This window comes from Nicrophorus vespilloides, unplaced genomic scaffold (genome assembly GCF_001412225.1).
Source record: "Nicrophorus vespilloides isolate i.1.1-1 unplaced genomic scaffold, Nicve_v1.0, whole genome shotgun sequence".
Classification (NCBI taxonomy): Eukaryota; Metazoa; Arthropoda; class Insecta; order Coleoptera; family Silphidae; genus Nicrophorus; species Nicrophorus vespilloides.
The window spans coordinates 20,095-39,678 of NW_017096258.1; the positions used below are offsets into that span (position 1 = coordinate 20,095).

A 19,584-nucleotide genomic window follows, 5' to 3' on the forward strand; every position below is an offset into this window, starting at 1 on the left:
ATCCATTAGGTATTACCGAGAAAGCTCAAACGTTGATCCAGTTATCGAATAACAAAGAGAAGATCGCCGAAGTCGAGGATAACGTCAAATCCATCAACGAGCGTTACCATAACCTTCACAAAAATGCCCAAACGATCATCAAACAATTGGAGGATTGCTTAGAGGTTTACCAGCAATTCTACGATGCCCACAAGGCACATCAAGACTACCAGAAGCAATTGTGGGATAAGCTTACCAGCTATTCTGATTACGGCGGAAACAAACAGATGTTGGAGGAACGTTTGAGCAAGGTAATGCAGATCCAGGACAACCTACAGGACGGCAAGATCAAGCTCAAGGAACTCGAGGACCAGATCAAGAACAGAATCAGTATTCTACCGGTACGTGCTCAGGACTCGATGAAGAAGGACTACGAGAACTTGAAGTTCGATCTGGAGAAGTTCGGAACCTCCTTGAACGAAGTCATTGCTAACATCGAGGATCGTCTTAAGCAGTGGAACGACTACGAGTCAACTCTAGATAGATTGGTGGCTTGGTTGGCTGATGCGGAGATGATCCTGAAGACATACGGTTTCAGGAACACTTTGGAGGAGAAACAAGAACAACTCGATAGATACCAGGTAAAATAGTGTTCAGTGATTTACGTTTATTTCACATAATTATTGGAGACAAAAATAGCTTAATTTATAATGCTTTGAATTCTTTTTTTTTCAAAAACTAACAAATCCACAGGAGTTATCTAAAGCGACTGAATCTCGCAACCAGGAGGTGAAGAACTTCGTGAATTTGTCAGATCATCTGGAACAAGTAAGATATTCTCGATGTCGTAACCGTTTCATATCTCCTGCATGTACTATTTAGGTGGTGGCCTCTTTACTCTGTTCTATATCTCTCTCTTATTATTATTTCGTATTTACCTAAAACCTCTTGTTAAATGTTACAATTTCTCTTCATTTTTCTACGATTTTCTAACATTATTGATACTCTTTAGGCCTTGATACTGAGCCTGAGACAGAACGAGGCAGATTTTGATAAGTTGGCAGACGAATCTACAGAGCTTGTCCACAGCAGCGGAGACACCAGGATATCTGTGAACGTGCAGCAGGTAACATCCAGATTCCAGTCGATCCAGAATACCGCAAGAGAGATCGTCAAGAAATGCGAACAAGCTGTCGCAGATCACAAGCTCTTCAACGAGAAATACAGGCAATGTTCCGATTGGATTGCCGCTGCACAAGCTAGGTATGTATTAATTATTAATTATAATTAGAATCAGATTCATGCAATATTGTTGGTTTTAGGTACGACATTTGTCAGGAGAATATCAAAACTGGAGGTCGTAAGATTCTCGCCGAGCAAATCAAAGTTCTTGACGAGTTAATTTCGCAACAGAACAGTGCCAACTCTTTACTGAACAACACCATTGAATTAGGTGAAAAACTGTACAAGAGTACGGCTTCAGAGGGCCGCGACGTGATCAGCAATCAGCTGCAAGAGTTGCAACAGGCCTTGGAGGCGCTTTACGATGGTATTAACAGCACCGATCGCGAAATCAAAGCTAAACTAAGCAGGTGTGTTTTTCGTTTAAAATTAATTATTTGATCTTTATTGGACTTAATTGCTTTTGGTTCCATAGATGGAGTGGTTTTGAAGAATGTGCGGATAACATCAAGAAATGGTTGAAGCAAGCAGGAAACCAGCTACCTCAAGAACTTGAATTGAAAGCAACGCTCGACGAAAAACGGGCTCAGCTGCAAATTTACAGGACTTTGTTGCATGACGCTACCACGCACCAGGAAGATATAATCGATCTGCGTGAGAGGGTGGAAAGTCTGCCTGAAGTCAATGAGAAAATCAACAACCAATTGGTCAGCATTACCAATCAACACGCGAAGATCTTGAAGAGAGCGCAGAACTTCGTAGAAAGGTACGAGGTGATCGTCAACGATCACCAACACTTCAACAAGACCTTGCAGGACATCCACGAATGGATGGAAAACACATCAGAGTTCGTTTCACAATGGGGCGACGTAGATTTGGAGAGGATCGTTCTCATTTCCAATTTGGAACGTTTAAAGGTAACACCATTCGAATGTGACAAAAGAAAACATTATTATATTAAAATTGTTCTTCAGAATCTCCAATCGACTATTCAAGAGGAAGAATCCAGGATTGCCAATATGCGCGCTTTAGGTGATAAGGTTATCCCTGGTACAGTTGACCATGGACAACCAGCCGTGAGGAGCGAAATCGATACATGCCAACAAGAATGGGCTGCTCTCATCTCGAAGATTTCAACGCTTATCGAAACTCTGGAAACCAAACTCCAACATTGGTCTGAGTTTGAAGCTCTCAAAGAAAAGGTTATGACGTGGATTCGGGATACCGATACTACCTTGCATTCCGTAGATCTTAAGGCCACCGCGAACGAGAAGCAAGCTCAATTGGAGATTCTCAAAGGGCTCCAAGGTGAGGTCAGGGCTAAAGAGCTGGAAATTGATTCTGTTACGGAAAAGGCTCAGCAATTGAACAAAGGACTTGGAAATAGGAATTCCCAAATCTCAGAGTTGGGCGTCAAATACCAACAGGTCTGCCACAAAGTCAAAGATTTGACATCCCGTTGGCAGCAGTACGTTAACAGCCATCAAGACTTTAACAATAAGGTTCAGCAATGCGAACACTGGCTGGACGACACCAAGAAGAAACTGAATTATTGCTCGGACGTCAGCACCGCTTCGCAGAAGGACCTTGAAAAGAAGATGGCCATTCTGCAGGATCTGATCGTATTCAAGGAAGAAGGTTTTGGAAAGATCCAGAATCTGGTGGAATCCGCGCAAACCGTTCTAGCAAATACCGCCCCCGAAGGTCACGCAGACGTGAACAACACGTTAGCAAATCTGTCGGATCAGTGGTCATTCTTGGCTTCGAAGATGATTGAAACTAAGGCCATCCTCGATGACGCCCTCACTAAATGGGCCGGACTACTGGAACAATCGAAAGGACTCAATAAGACCATCGAATGGATGCAAACACAATATGATGAGCTGATTGAATTCCAATCCTCCATTCCCGAGAAGAAGGCACAGTTGGACAGAATCCAAAACGTCGAGGAGAAAGTCAGATGCGATAAGATCGAAGTCGACAATTTGAAGATCAAGATTGGCGAGATGCTGGCCAGCAAACAGCAAGGTCAATCCGCCGTCGAAGCTAAAGAAATCTTGGATAAATTCGATGACCTCGCAAGCAAAATCATTGTACGTCTTATTATATTCTATATTAATTAATTTATAAATTACATTTTCTTTACTTTGCAGAAATTATTATATGAAAGGGAACATCAGTTCAGAGATCATAAAACTTACAAGGAAGCTTATGATGAGTTCCAAAGATGGTTAACAAGAGCCCAAGAGAAGGTACCGCAGATCAAGCAGAAACCAATTGGTGATAAACTATCTGTGGAAACTTTCGCCGGACCTTTAGATGCTTTGCTTAATAAGCAAGCCCAAGGTGAAGTGCTTCTGGATAATTTGGAGCATACAGCACAAGTCATTTTACCAAGTACCAACAAACAAGGACAAGAAAGCATTAACAACGATAACAGAGCTCTTCGCGAATGCTTCGAGAGGTTGTTCAAAGATTTGCGCGAACAACGTAACAAATTGGAAGTAGTGCTGTTGCATTGGCGCGATTACAAGGATGAATATGAGAGACTCTCCGATTGGCTTCAACAGATTGCCATTTTGACCAAGAACCAAAAGATCGCCTTATCCTCCAATTTAGAAGAGAAGGCGAAGCAAGTGCAAGATGTTAAAGATATCCTCAAAAAGTTGGATGAGGGCAAGAAAGATATTGAGAAATTCAACGAATCCTCAAAGAAACTGCTGAATTCTCCACTCGATATTTACGTAAACAATCAACTGCAAAGTTTGAACTCGCGTTACCAAGTCGAGTTGAACTTGGCAAAGGATGTGCTCAAGAAAGTGGAAACTAATCACGAACAGCATAAACAGTACAACGATAATTTGGAAAAGAGCAGAGACTGGATCGAGAAGGCAAGAGAATTGATCAGGAACTGCTCTGAATCTTCTTCGAACTCGAGCAAGGAGGTGCTTCAATTGCGTTTGGAAGAAATTCAGAAGCTTCTGCAGAAACGCGAGGAAGGTCAAAACCTGGTGCACACGACAATCAATAGCGGTGAAAAGGTGCTAAGGAATACTCGATCTGATGGACGCGAAAGAATCAATGGTGAGATCAAGGAACTTCAAGCCGACTGGGAGAAATTGGTCAAGAAGATGTCCACGGCTAAGGTTCATCTGGAAACTAGCTTACTGCAATGGGCCGATTACGATTCTTCGTATTCGCAATTGCAACAATGGATTACGGATCGCGAGGCCAAGTTGCAGCAGGTCACCGAGCAAAAGGTTGTTGCTAAGAAGGGTCAAAGCGGTCTGAGCTCTTTGCCAATCGGCGAAAGGAAGGCAACTCTACGAGAAACTAACAGCATCGTTCAAGATATAGTGTCGTTCGAACCTATGATTCAATCAGTAACGTCAAAGGCTGAGGATTTGATGCAGGGAGCCCCCGCATCGGAGATATCTACCAAGTACCAATCTCTTTCTAAACAAGCTAAGGAGTTGTACGAGAAGCAGAAGGAGACTGTGGAACAGCATCAAGCGTTCGTCGATGCCGGTGAGTGTCTTTTCATTTCATTATGTATACATTTATTTTCACTTAACATAAGACTTATATGATAAAGCTAAGTTAGACGGAACAGTCCGTGGGAATCCGATCCTCTTCGACGTCAATTGCCAAAGATGCAGCAAGCAGCGCGATTTTAGCTGTTATCATTTTGAACTCTTTCAACGACTTCTTAGCCTTCTCCAAGCGCCCGGCTATGTTATGCTTCAATCTGCAGACGTATTTTAAATGACACTTCAATCGCTCCAACATCTCCTCCCCGAGCGCTACGTCCTTCATGAGGCGCTTCGTGCGATCAATGAGCTCCTGCAAACTCCTGATCAACTCGTCGTTATGGAACTCTACCTCTCGCATATGTTTAATCCAGAAGCTCCTGTCGTCCATCTTCTTCACAAGCATTTCTTGAAACTGCTGATTACGATCGATTCGTTCCTCAATCAGATTCACCACTTCTTCTTTGACCGGCAGCACACGACTGGCACGTTGCGCGTACAGAGCTGCCTCCTCGGCCATTTCAGATTTCGCCTTAGCCGAAGCCTTCTGTCCGGCAATCTTCTGTTGACCTGCAATTTCCTCGGCCCTTATGACCGCGCTTATCGCCGGATCGATGTTATCCTGATTGAAGTTGTTCTCAAGTGTGATATTGTACGATGGCACGATTTCGATTTTCTTCTTCAACGGATCAAAAACTGGCTTGAACGAGATGTCGCAGTTTGCGGATGCAACTAACCATGCGATAATAACAGCAATTTGACCAATATTTGACATAACGTGATTTTCTTGACATTTTTAACTGTCAGAGTATTTCAGCAGGTGTCCTTTTTCCATGCGAACAGTCGAAACTTTTTTTTCTTCTTTTTTTTCTTGCACTCGTTCGCAGCCTCCAACTTTCGCTCAAGCTCAAGTATCTCAGTCTTTTCCTCCATGATTTTCTTGTTGAGCGCCGCTATTTTCATCTTGTTCGTTTCCATTGAGCACTCAGCGTCGGTCTTCAATTTCCTGATGGAATCTTGTATGCCGTCCAATTCTTTGATCAGTTTCCTGGTATTTTGGAGGGTCTGCTGGGTCAAGGCCATATGCTCGTGGGCCAACTCGATGTTCTTTAAACCGTCGGTGTTTTGGGTACTTAGGTTGCAGATGGCTCTGCGCACCACTTTAAGATTGGATTGGAGCTCCTCCATTAGATTGACGATCATTTGCTTATCGGAGATGGAGTCGAGCGCAGCATCCGAGGCATGCTCCGCTTTGCTGGCTAATTGCTGTTTCACTTCAATGGCTGCTTCAAGAGCTGCAGATTCTTGGAGCTGTTGGTTCTTCAACGCACGATCGGCCGCCTGCTCTGCAATCCTGAAGCCGTCGGTCGAACTGAATGAACTAATGTCCGTTGTTACCTCGCATATAGAGCAATCCTCGATATTCGGCGTTGCTGTTGACGTCTGATACTTCTGGAAATTTAAAAAATCTACTTGAATCGCCCAGCGAGGTCCTCACACTGTTTGCATACATTACCGCTTGCATGTTGCGAAGACCTCTGGTCACCAGAATTTTTCACATCAATTGATTGCTGCTGTGGGCGTTCCAACATTGCCACCTCATTCAGATTCCTACCATGGTATTGCTTCTGCTGATCATCCAAGTACGTTTTAACACCAACCGGTTGTGTCTCCTGGTTATTGTAAATGAAATCGCTCGAAGACATATGATCCTGGGGATTATCCATTCCCTTGCGCGTCCCATCCAAACCTAGTCGATTTTCAAACATCTTCAGATCTAACAGTGATAGTTTCTTACCGCTGTTAAGAACTTCAGGCATTTGATTTTGCTGCGGAGTTTTCGTTATCAAATCGCCGGTGTCCGCCTTGTTGATCATGTAAATATCATCTATGTCCGTATCGATGACTTTCGGCGGATATTTCATGATCTTATCGCTCTGCCTTGGTTCCTTCTCAAGATCAGCATCTTCAGCCTTGTTCATTTGCAAGACGACCGCAGTCGGTATTTGCATCGGCATATCAGATTCGCTCTGCCTAGGCTCCTTCTCGAGATCAACGTGTTCAGCATTATTCATTTCGAAGATAACTGAAGTCGGCAACTGCATCGACGTACCAGATTCGCTCTGCCTTGGCTCCTTCTCAATATCAGCATGTTCAGCCTTATTCATTTGGAAGATAACTGAAGTTGGCATTCGCATCGGCGTATCAGATTTACCTGCCTTATTGTAAATGCTATCAAATTTCACCGGATTCGAGTTCTTGCGCAACTTCATCTGCGGATAAAACTGAGCATCTTCTTCCAAATCAACCGGAATTTCGTTAACTCTTTTCAAAAACTTCTTGGTGTTTCTGTGTATTGGTACGTAATTACTATCTTCCCCATCCAAATTGGTCGTGATAATCTTGATCTGCCGCTGAGTTGGAAGGAACGTGTGTATCTTAGGATGATATTCCTGCCCGACCTCCGGATTGACTTTGTTCACCTCAACAATCGGTTCTTGCGTGGTGATCTTTTTCATCAGACTCTGCTTCTGCCTTAGCATATTAAATTTATTGAGTATATCGGAATCGCTGGATATCTCGTTATAATTAATCGGTGGATTGTACGCTTCATCCTTCAGATACTTGATGTAATAATGCTGAGGAATATCCGTGTACAATCTTGGACTGTAAAAAGTAAAATCGGACTCGGCGCTAGTCTTGAAGCGTTTCTTGAAGTTATTTAAATTGCGGTGTTCGGCTTCGTTTTCAAATTTAACTTCCCTTAGTCGATGCGGCACCAAAACGACCTCCTCCCGATTCGGCTTCTGCTTCTTCTTGTAGAGATTCGAGCTGGCCGCGATTCCATCGCTGCGAATTTTGAAGAAATCTTGATTCCTCCCACGGTTCTGCGCTTCTAACGAAACTACAACTAGTGTTACTAAAAATATACAAAATTCCATACTGTGTAAAATGAAGTTGACATTGTCATTTTATTTTTAATTTTGCAGCAAACGATTTCGTGCAATGGATCAGAGTGTCAAAGGAGCGCTTAAGTAAATGTTCAGAACCGACAGGTGACAAAGAGAGTTTGGCTTCTAAGCTTTCTCAACTGAAGATCCTTCTCAATGAATTGCCGGCTGGTCAAAAGAAGTTGGAGTTTGCTTTGGAGCAAGGAGAAACCGCTCTTCAATGCGCCGAAGAGAAGGATAAGGAAATCATTGAAGAAGAGATTGGTCTCCTTCAAGATGATTACGATAGTTACGTGGAATGCACGACCAAGAGTAAGAATCTTCTTGAAGTCGGTATTGTCAAATGGACGGAATACGAAGAACACTATCAAGACGCTATGGAATGGATTGCGCAGACTGAAGAGTTGGTGCAATCTTACAATAAATTGCAGGATAGTCTGGAAGAGAAGCGCATGGTACTGGAACAGTTCCAAGTGCAGTTGCAGACTTTGTTCGACTGGCAAAAGGAATTGGACAGGCTCAACATGAGAGCCCAAGTTCTTTTGGAAACTTGCGCAGACACAAGGATCAGCAACGCCGTCACCCAAATGTCCACCAAATACAACGCTTTACTATCATTAGCTAAAGAAGTGATGCGTCGTTTAGAATTGCACTATCAAGAGCATCAACAACACAGCACGCTCTACCAAGAATGCCAGGATTGGGTGTTCAGGACCAGAGATAAGCTTAACGAATGTTTCGAAATCCCCAATAGTCTCAACGAGGTCAACAACAAGTTGCAGATCGTTAAAGGAATCCGCACTATGCTGGAACAGGGCCAGAACAAACTCCGTTACATTTTGGAACTCAAGGAACGCGTCATCATGAATACAGAGCAAAGTGGAGCGGTTAAGATCCAAGAGGACACTGAAACTCTTAAGCAGGATATGGAAAAACTGCTGGTGGACGTGAACGAAGCCCGCAATCGTTTACAAAATCGCGCCACACAACTGGAAGACATTGCCAAAGCCCACAAGATTCTCATCGATTGGCTTGTGGAGATCGAAACCCAAACGCAGGCCGAAGACGAGTTCCTGAACGACCTCAGCGAGAAGAAAGCTCATCTAGAGAAGTTTAAGAACATCCAGAAGGAGATTGGCACTCACTCCGAGTTGGTCGATAAACTGAAATCAAAATTAGCCGAACACACTATGTTGAAAACTACCGAATACGATGTTTCTTTCAAAAAATACGAAGACTTGAAAACTTTAGTATCAACCACCATCTCCAACTTGGAGGATCAAGTGAAAGAACACGAGAAATACAAGCAATCTTATCAAGACGCTTACGAATGGATCAGAAAGACCAGAATCGAAGCTCAACAGTGCTCCGATTTGCACGAAGAGCTCGACAAGATCAAAGAAAAGGAAAGCAAAATAGCCAAAATTATAGAATCGATTCCCGAATGCGATGATTTGGTTCACAAGACCATCGAATTGAGCATTTCGGTCATGAAGACTACTGGAAATGAAGGCAAGGACAATATCAAATTGGAAATCGAGCAATTAAACAATGAATGGGAAGCTCTTCAATACATATGCAAGGAAACTGGAAGATGCTTGAATAAATGCATCGAAGCCTGGAAAGAGTACACCGATTTCTACAACACAATGAAAATATGGATTGAGGAGAACCAAGCGCTGGTTGATAAAGAGATCGAAGCTGACAAGAAGACCCCTGAGGATCTGAAGAAATGCAAGGAGTTGCTGGAGAAGATCGTTGCAGGTAAACTGGACATGGAGCAGTTGAACGATTACTGCGAATGTCTGATGGAGCAGAGTGCTTCCAGCTGGGTCCGGGATCAGACCGTGCAACTTCAAGGTGCTTACACCAGTCTTTTAACGAGTGCTCAAGGCTTGGTTTCCAAAGTGGAGAAGAACCTTTCCGATCACACTGAATTCCTGAACGCCAAAAAGGAATTGGAGCAGTGGCTGTTCGATGTGCACGCCGTCATCCAAAATTGCATAGGCGTCGGTGACGAGGAGACCTTAAACGAGAATATGAACAAGATCAAGCAAGTTGCTATCTCTATTCCGGAAGGACAGGTTTTGGTCACAGCCTTGCAGGATGCTTTCGCTAAAGCAATTGATACTACACCTGCTGATAAACAGGATGCTTTGAGGGACGATATGACCACTTTAAGGAATAGCTGGGATCAACTCTCCATGAATGTTACCACTATTCAAGCTCAGGTGAAGGCTTCACTCACCAGATGGGAAGATTACAACGAATCGATTAAACGTTTCGACGCTTGGTTGATCGAGATGGAGGTCAGTCTGAAGGACAAACCACCAACTAGGGGCGAATTGAGCGAAATGAAAACTCTTCATGAGAGATACAAGAATATGCACACGGAAATTGTCAACAAACAATCCGACCTGGACAGGCTTCAATCCGAATCCGTCGATTTATCCAAATGGGCTAACAAACCCAAGGTGCAAGAGGACGTCAAGAAGTTCCAATTGAGACACGCCAAAATCTTGGAAGATTGTGAGAGGAGGAAGCAGGAGCTGGAGAACGAGATGCAGGAATACAATATTTATCACCAAAGCTTGCAGGATACAGAAAAATGGATTCTGCAGGTCTCCTTCCATTTGATGTCACACAACTCGCTTTACATCACCAACAGGGAGCAAACTGAGGAGCAGATCAAGCAGCACGATATTCTCGTGAATGATATTAAGAACTACCAGAGCACCTTGAACGATGTCAAGGCGAAGGGTCAGGCCCAGATCGATAGATACGTTGCATCCGCTCCCGCTATCAAAAATACCATCCACCAACAATTGACCAACGTCCAAGCTAGCTACGATTCGCTCCTGAATACTGCCTTGCAGATCAACAAGAGATTACTCGAGACCTTGGCCAAATTTAACGAGTACGAAGAAACTTTGGAGAGTATCATGAAGAACCTCGAAGTGTACGAACCAATCATCGAGAAAGAGTTCGACAAACCCACGGAGAACGCAGCGGAAGCTAAGACTCTCCTAGAATCTGCTAAGGTAGATTAATGGTAATAAACTTTAGATTATTAGATTTAATCGTTTTGATGTATTTGCAGAATATGCACAACAAATTGCAAGCTGAGAAGTCGCGTTTGGCTTTAGCTGTTCAAGCTTGCGAAGCAGCCACCGCGTCTATCAGCAGACCTGGAACTCCAGGTAGTTTTAGGGATGATGGACCAGCACCAATTCCTCAAAGAGAATTGGAGGTCAGAGCTAAACTGGAAGACCTTATCGATCAGGTATGTTTTATTCCAATATTTGATAACGATGCGATCATCCTAATTTATTGGATAGTAAAATATTAGCTGAAATATAATAATATTTTAATTAGCTGCGTGCATGTTAGTTAATATTACATTATTAGTTATAATGCTTAGTGAGTGTGTGTATTTTTTTGTTGATTATATTGTTTATTTTGTTTTGCTTTCAATAACAGAAGCAAGTAGAGTCTTCAGATTCAGATGATTCTGAAAGTAGATTGAAGTTACTCCTGCAGCAACTTGAAGCGCATGGTTTTATATCAAAATTGCACAAGCAAATTGATAAGGTTAGTAGCACAAGTAAACCATTCATATACCATTTAGCTTGCACGCTGTATCTATCCACATTAATAGTATTCATTTCAGTAGAAGCTGTAGTATATATTGAGGTGTTGATGTTGAGTAACGTTTTGCGTTCTTTCTGGTTTAGGTACAATCTCATCTCGGTAACCTGACATCATCGGTTTCCGATTTCGAAGAAAAAGCTAAGCAGAGATTAGCTCTGAAGGACTGGATTCTTGGGCAGAAGGCGGTAGTAACCGACTGGAAGCTGAGACCCAGCAAGCTGAGAGCTGACGCCGCCAAGCAAGAGCTGGCCAACATGAACGAACTGCTGGATTCCATCAATCAAAGACGCAACCATTTGACCAACGAACTGCCAGGAAACACGCAGGAAAACGCGGAACTGGAGAAGATGCTCGACAATCTCGAGAGGGAATTATGCGAGGTGATTTCGCAGAAGCAGGCAGATCAAGATGTCATCGACGAGTACAGGCAGAACATCCAAACCATCAACAACTGGTTCGATAATCTGATCAAACGCGTTGACGCCGTTGACAAGGGCTCCGGATTGACTTGTCTGCAGAAGCAATCTGCTTTAGAAGAGTTGCAAGCCGAATTCGACGATCAAGGACCTAAACGCGTCGATGAAGTGAAACGTCTAGCCGCTCTCGTTCTCGAATTCGTCAATAATTTGGACTCTCAACAGATCGAAGAGCAAATGAAGGGCGTTGATAGGAGGTACAAGGATATTACCAAACGTCTCCAACGTAAGGCTCAAGTATTAGAGACGACGCGTAAGGGAATAGATGATACCAGAAACGAAATTGAACAAGCGAGACTGTGGTGCAAGGAAAGATTATCCGAGCTCAATAAACCAACCTCTCTTGGATACGAGAGTCGCAAAGCCGAAGAAAGACTGACTTCACTTAAATCGCTCCTCAAGGATGCCGATAACAAGTTGGTACTTAAAGAAACATTATCTAAACGCGTCAGCAATATGATGAACGAAATTGAACCATCCGAGCAAAATCAATTGGAAGCGTCTTTAAAGAATTTGGGATTGGAACAGGTGCAACTTGTTGAGAAGATCAAGTCTGAAATGGATCGCATCACTGCGGCTTGCAACACAAGAAGAAATCTCGAAGCGAACCTCGAGAAGGCCAAAGCTTGGCTCAAAGCTAAGAACAATGAAATTCGTAAGCTCAGCGGTTATCTTCCACTGAAATCACATAAAGTACAACAGGAGATTGCGCAGCACAACAAGTACGAGAAGGAAATCAGGCAGTTCAACGAAGGTGATCTTAACGATCTGCTGAAGTTGGGTAACAACGTGCTGAAGGAATGCGACGAAGAGGATCGTATCCGCTTGCAGCAATTGCTTGATGAAGTTAAAGAAGAATACGATACTCTTCAAAATGAATCGAAGAACAAGATCGAAGCTTTATCGGATCTGCTTCAAGGTAGGAAGCAGTTTGAAGAGGACATCAATAATTGTATCGATTGGTTGAAGGAAGCCGAAGTGGCAACTTCAGCGGAGATCCGCGCTCCAAACTTGGAGGTTCTTGAAGAACAATTGTTAAAGTACGATAAGCTTAACGAGGAGTCCAGGAAGGTCCAAGAGGACATCGATAAGATCACCGAACAAGCTAAGGCTATTCTACCAACGATCAGCGAAAGCGACAAGCTGGAACTGAATGAGACTTTGACAAACATGAAAGATAGACACAAGCGCATCGCTGATTTGATTATGGATCGCACCAATGCGCTTAAACAGAACATCAATCAGCAGAAGGAAGCTGCAAATCGCATCGCTGAAAGCGTGCAATTTATGCAAGACATCCAAAATGAGCTTAAGGAACTTAGCAAACCTATTGGAAGTAAAGTGGACGACGTCCACCATATTCTGAGTACCTACGAGAGAATCTTGAAGGACCTTAAAGCGAACAAGGCTAAATTGAGCGACGTTCCGGGCGCTAACAAAGCGGAATTACAGGGTATTATCAGCATGCAAGACGATCTGATCAAATCTATAGAAGATCAAATCGCTAGATTGAGGCAACTGTTATTGCTGCGAGAACAATTCATTGCGCTAATAACTGAGATCATGACTTTCATAACTAAATATACTGAGATCGTAAGGGACATCGAGAAGTCCGGTACGACCATCGAAGAGAAGATCGAGAGGTACGACGATGTCATTATCAAGATACAAGAGTGCGAAGCTATGTTGGCTTCTGCCGCCGATAAGGGACAACAAATTGCAGCTGATGGATCGGCACAAGACAGAAATAGCATTACAGAACAAATACAATCGCTTAAACAATCCCTAACTAATCTGAGGAGGGCCGTAGAGAAACAAAAGCAGATCCACGAGAATACAGCTGCAGAATACAGGAAACTGGCTGCCGAGCTCGAAGAGATCTTGGATTGGTTGCACGCCAATGAGACTACGGTACAATCAAGACCATTACTGAAACGCGATCTGAAGAGCGTCGAGAGCGAGTTGAACAAACACAGAGAGTTAGCGGAAGAGGTCAACAAGTATTTGGATAGGGTTCGACAAGTGCAGGAAGCCACGAAGCATGATTCCTGCGTTCCCAGTTCGCTGCAGGAGCAGCTGTCCGAGGCTAAATCTCTTCTGGCCTCTCTCCCAAGAGAGCTGGAAGAGCGCGAGAAGTATTTGCTCAGCAATAAGGCGTTGCGCGAACACTACGAAGAGCTTAAGCAGAAGTTGAACGATTGGGTTAAGGAAGCGGAGATTCGTATGCAAGGCGACAAGGACGGCATCGATTTCGAGAATATCCTATCCGATTTGGAGGAGCACAAGATCTTCTTCAGCACAGAAAACTCGATGAAAGAGTTGGTCTCGCAGACCATCCAACAATCTGCCGATAAGATCTGGCCTAGTTTGACGCCCAACGAGCAGGAGGAGCTGAGCCGAGAGCAACAGCAGTGCACTCAACTGCTGAAGAACACTCTCAATTTGGCGAAATCGCAGAAGGCGCGCTTGGAGCAAGTGGCGGAGTCGTGGAAGGATTACTGCGGTACTTTGGATAAGGTCAAGGCCGTCGTCGCGAGGAGTCAGTTCACCGATGAACCGGTGTCTGCATTGGCCGGTCTGCACTTCAACATCCAGAAGATCGAGCACGTTCTCAACGACATAAACGTGAGTACTGCTTTATACGTAAATTTTGCGGTGATGAAACGCGCGTCCACTTTCGCTCGAAGACATAAATATTCATGATGGTCTCGACCATCGGGTCAAGACTATGATTTCATTTTTTCTTCTGCTTCGCCGAGCGCGTGTAGGTAAATAGCATTCAAAAGAGTCTCCCCGATATATAACTTTATCGATGATGTCACTTGTGGCAGCCTCTTTTAGTTTCTATATGGGCAATACACAGTATCACATGAATGACATCATTGATAGCGGCACCGCCTGCTGCTACGATGGTTGGTGGTGGGACAAGCAACGCTCAAGGTCTTATCCGACCTACAGTACATCGAATTTTCGTGCATCTTAGTTACGGCTTTTCCATTCGCACGAGTGCATCGTGTATACGCGATTCTAGTCAATTAACACATATACACACGCATTTAGTGCCGACTATTTAGTTCAACGATATTTATTACAAAAAAACTATTATATAAAGACTACTATAAACTTACTTATTTTACGCATTTACAACGCGCAGCAAAATTATTGGATTACTTTTAGGGATCGGATTTTTAGGAAGGGTTGAAATTTATTAAGGTAATAATTTTCTATTTTAACAAACAGGAAAACTTGCATACTTTACGTTTATAAATCATAAAATTATTGCATTAGGTTCGAAATCAATCAATGCACAGCAATACTCATTAAAATTTGTTTTTTTTTTGTTGCAATATTTCACTTTTAAAATTTCATTCTGTTAAATATCTAAATCCTCGTAAATCCAGCGTGAGTTTTTTTATTGTAATCTCCGACCGACATTTTAATGAAATTCAACGTTCGATAAGAGTACACACAATCGCATTAAATATTTTTTTATCAAAGTTTAAAAATTATAAAAAAAATAATTTAAAATTATATTTATTAATATTAAAAATTATCTATTTCTTCTTGGGTCAATCTATTTAATTACTTGAAGTTAAGTAATCAATACTATAATAGTAATAAAAAAAAAATTAGACCTTGTATTTCGAGAAATCCTCAAAAAATCAATAATTAAATACTCAAAAACCTTTCTGTTTTTTTTATTCAAATTATATGCACAAAATACGTATTTTTTTTTGTAAATTGAGACGAAATTTCACTGGATTTGATGATTTAGATTTTTGTTACATAAATATTTAATATCGTTTTGTATATGGTTTCGAATTATATTACAAACTTATTATGAAATATGATGAATTAATCAAAAGTCAACAATGATTCATAAATTTCGATATAAACATGAAATATAATATAAAATTATGTACTAAATGATATTTAATATTACTTAATCGGTTAATCATTAAATATAAATATTTTCTAAGCATATATAAGATGTAATTTAGTTAAAATAATTGAGCAGAAAGACCGAATTTTAATTTCTCTAATAAATTTATTAAAATATTTATAATACGCAGTGAAAATGAGTTCAATACATCAAAAAAACATAATGTTAATTAACATTTATGAAGGTGACATCAGATAAAGAATGTTAATACGTGCAAAAGAATTTACTATCTCATGAATATATGTGTTATGGTCATGGCTTCAAATATTACCTGTTTACAAACATGACTATTTTATAGGTATATATGATATCACCACTTCAAAAAAACACATATATTACTCCACATTTGAAAACGATAAATGTATACCTTCATTTCACACCTATTAATAAGCATTATACAATAGGTTTTTATAAAATTTGAATGAATTACCATAAGCATACTTAAAACAGATAGAACAAGTTTTAGTTATGTTTCTGCAAAGAAATAATTCTGTTACGAAGAAGAGGATTTTATTTGGTAACTTTTATAACTAAGTACCAACTTTAAAATTTCGATTAAACTGTAATTGACAGACATGTCAAATTTACGTTTTGTTTGTTTGTTTATTAACCTAAAGTACACATGTCAATGTATTCAGTTTATTACTTAGGTTATGATTACGTAAGTACAGATAATATAATATGCGCGTTACGTAACGAGTTGACATGTAATTCGTCACTTATTATTCGTTTTTTATTATACAAATCGTAGAGAAGAATTTATTATGGAATTATTATTCAATTATTAATAATAGTAAATATCTTTGATTCAAATTATGGTCAATTTATAAATAAATAATAGTGTAACTTCATTTATTACAATTTGGATATCATAAAAAATCCAGAATTTACATCATTCTTAAAATTTTGCACGTTTCGCAAATATTTGCTCATTACTCAATGCTATTTATAGTCCTGATGCAATTTGAACTCTCGTCTCCAAAATGTAATTTCTTATCTGTTTAAAAAAAAAATAACTAAGATTTTGTGATATTTTCATGTATCTAAGCTATATTTTTTTTATAAAAACTTTTGTAATACGCAAATTATAGCAAGTTTTAACCAATATTTCCAAGAATTTTAGATATATATTTTTAAATTGAATCTTTTTAATTAGTAAATAACTGTTAATTGATTATCAATTAATTATGACAGTGTTATGATTAAAATATACTTGTCACGTTGACATCTGTCATTTTACGTATGTGCATAAATATTTTATCTTGTAAATATAATGGATGCTTTTGTCTTTCGATTCAGACGATGATGTAAATACATTTGGATAATTGCACATGTCGCATTTATTTTCTCAGGAATTGGTGACAGATTGTGAAAAGTAATTCGATTTACAGTTTCCTGTATGAGACGAAATGTGATGACCAGATTAAGATTCAGCAGTTTTTATAAAAACATCAATAAGAATATAATTTATAGAAAAAGGTTCATAACTTTTGTAATATTTATATTTTTTAAATTGTTTATATGAAAAAGTGTATTAAAATTTGACGTAAATGTCAAACTGTCAAATTAAAAAGAAATGTAAATAATTTAAGTATTAAATAAATAAACTTAAATTTACATTATGACAAACAATGTCAGAAAAAGTAATTAATTAAAAGAAATTGTAATTAAAAATTGACGTAAATGTGAAAAAGTCAAAATACAAACTGTCAAACTTAACAAAAAGAGATTAATAAAAAAATATCGTAATAAAGTAATATAATATATTTTATTAAATTAAGCAATTAATAACAAATTAGACATTTTTTTACTGCAACTAAAATTTGACATAAATGTCAAAATACAAACTAAAATTTAAAAAAATGTGAATAATAATTAATAATCTTGAATTTTCATATAAATAGGTTAAATCAAATATGAAGTGACAGATTGATAAAAATGTCAAAATGTAGTAAATAAAAATAACTTTTTTTGTGATTTATCGTATGTGGTTAGTTTATATTTATCACCATAATATACATATATATTTTTGATTACAAATAGAATTATATAAAAAAGATGTATATATAAAAACCTTCAGTTATGCACACGGCATTCAGCGAAAATAAATAATGACATCATACCAAAAATATGACATGTATTGCGATGACATTCTATAAAACAGAATATCACAAGGATATGCAACAGCACCAACCTAAAAAAAAACACACACATGGATTTATGCAACAACGATTTTTGCTTTGAATCAACAAGCGTATGGAATAATAACAATAACAACAAAAATGCGGTTTAATTTTGCGGTAAAACAAGTAACAAGTAATATTTTCTGACAACGAACGAGATTATGTATGAAGTTCGTGTTTAATCGAAAGCAATCGCTTAGATAAAGTTTATCGAACTCCCGTTCTCTGTTATCAAAAGGATTATTATTACTGTGCACAATTCGTAATCGATCTCCATCAATACAGATGTTTTTTTTTAATTAAACGATTGATTTTATAAAAAAAAACTTTATATTTTAGCATAAATTTTATTAGATGAATGTTTACACTATTTGCTATAAATAAACCAAATTTTTTATTTACGTAAGATCGAAGGAAAAAAATATTCGCAAATGTAAATACGTTTTTTAAGCAACTTATGTAAGTGATTTTAATTTTAGCTATTGAAAAAAAATCGTATTTTTTTTAATTGTCTATGCATTTCGTATGGAATTAAGTGTGTCTCGCATTGAATCGTTTTTTTTTTGGTTAATTTATTTTGAGAAAGTCATATTATAAATCATGGATAATGTCAAGGAAGCTTTCAATAAATTTAAGATTAATAACGTGAACGAAATACATGAATATTTACTATTTTTGGCAAAGTGTTTCGATGCTATAGATAAAATAAATAAATTGAACGTGTTTTTCGAGTGGAACGTAAATAATTGTGTTACAATTGTAAACAACGTCGAAGGAGAAACTTATTAATAAAGTAACGATGTTTGTGTTATCTCGTTAAATATATTATTTTTGTTGCATAAAAAAACAAAATTTCTTTATTTGTCATTGACAGTGTCAACTATAACCTATGAATCATTTATTATCGATTTACACAATGGATTATTTTTGAAATCATTGCGAAATAACTATTGATTAAATAATAATAGTGAATCTTCTGGAAAATTTGCAGAAATAAGACAAAATATTTAAACTCTTTACATAAATGTTATAAATTGTTACAGAGAAATATAAAAATAGAATAGTTATTATCTCAGTTGCCATAGAAACATGATATTAAATATGTAAAAATAAATCAGCTTTCTTCTTGGAATTTTTTTCAATGCTTTATTTAAATGCGTTGATGATGTAAAGAAAACTGGAGCGTATTAACAATTACTTTCATACACAATTACGCATAATTTTTTCAGGTGGATGTTCGCTATTTCAGTCAATTAAAGACACACAAAAAAAACATAACCACTATTACGTCAGAGAATTACGTCATGTGGGATGAAGAAATTGCCATGTTATAAATTTCGTTTTTTAACTTGTTAATGTTTTCTGAGTTGCATTCTTTAAGGTCGACCACTTCAGGTCTCTTTCGATTCGATCTTTATTGTCCATCCATTACCATCTAGATTTTAACGTAAATTCTTTTGACGTTTATGCAATTTACAAATAAAAATCTAGGTTAAAATGCAATTCTTTGTTCGAATCTTAATTAAGTCAAATTTTACAAATGTTTGAAAAAGTTTAAATGAAAATAAAACGAACAAAAAACAATAAAGTTGATGTTCTAATTTTGATATTTCATTATTGATTTCTATAAATTTTAATTAATAAACTATTATTGTAAATGTATAACGTTGATTATAGTTTATTATTATT

At 38.8% G+C, this 19,584-nt stretch overlaps 1 protein-coding gene across 1 annotated transcript in view; it reads left to right on the forward strand.

The window, feature by feature from the left end:
* LOC108556451 (nesprin-1) overlaps window positions 1-19,584 on the forward strand; it is a 50,472-nt gene that overhangs the window by 13,856 nt on the left and 17,032 nt on the right. The window contains exons 10-19 of the mRNA XM_017912584.1: window positions 10-620; window positions 733-807; window positions 992-1,242; window positions 1,302-1,571; window positions 1,637-2,078; window positions 2,136-3,254; window positions 3,315-4,689; window positions 7,682-10,683; window positions 10,743-10,925; window positions 11,377-14,394. Coding sequence (XP_017768073.1) covers window positions 10-620; window positions 733-807; window positions 992-1,242; window positions 1,302-1,571; window positions 1,637-2,078; window positions 2,136-3,254; window positions 3,315-4,689; window positions 7,682-10,683; window positions 10,743-10,925; window positions 11,377-14,394 — 10,346 coding nt within the window. The remainder of the gene's footprint in view (window positions 1-9; window positions 621-732; window positions 808-991; window positions 1,243-1,301; window positions 1,572-1,636; window positions 2,079-2,135; window positions 3,255-3,314; window positions 4,690-7,681; window positions 10,684-10,742; window positions 10,926-11,376; window positions 14,395-19,584) is intronic.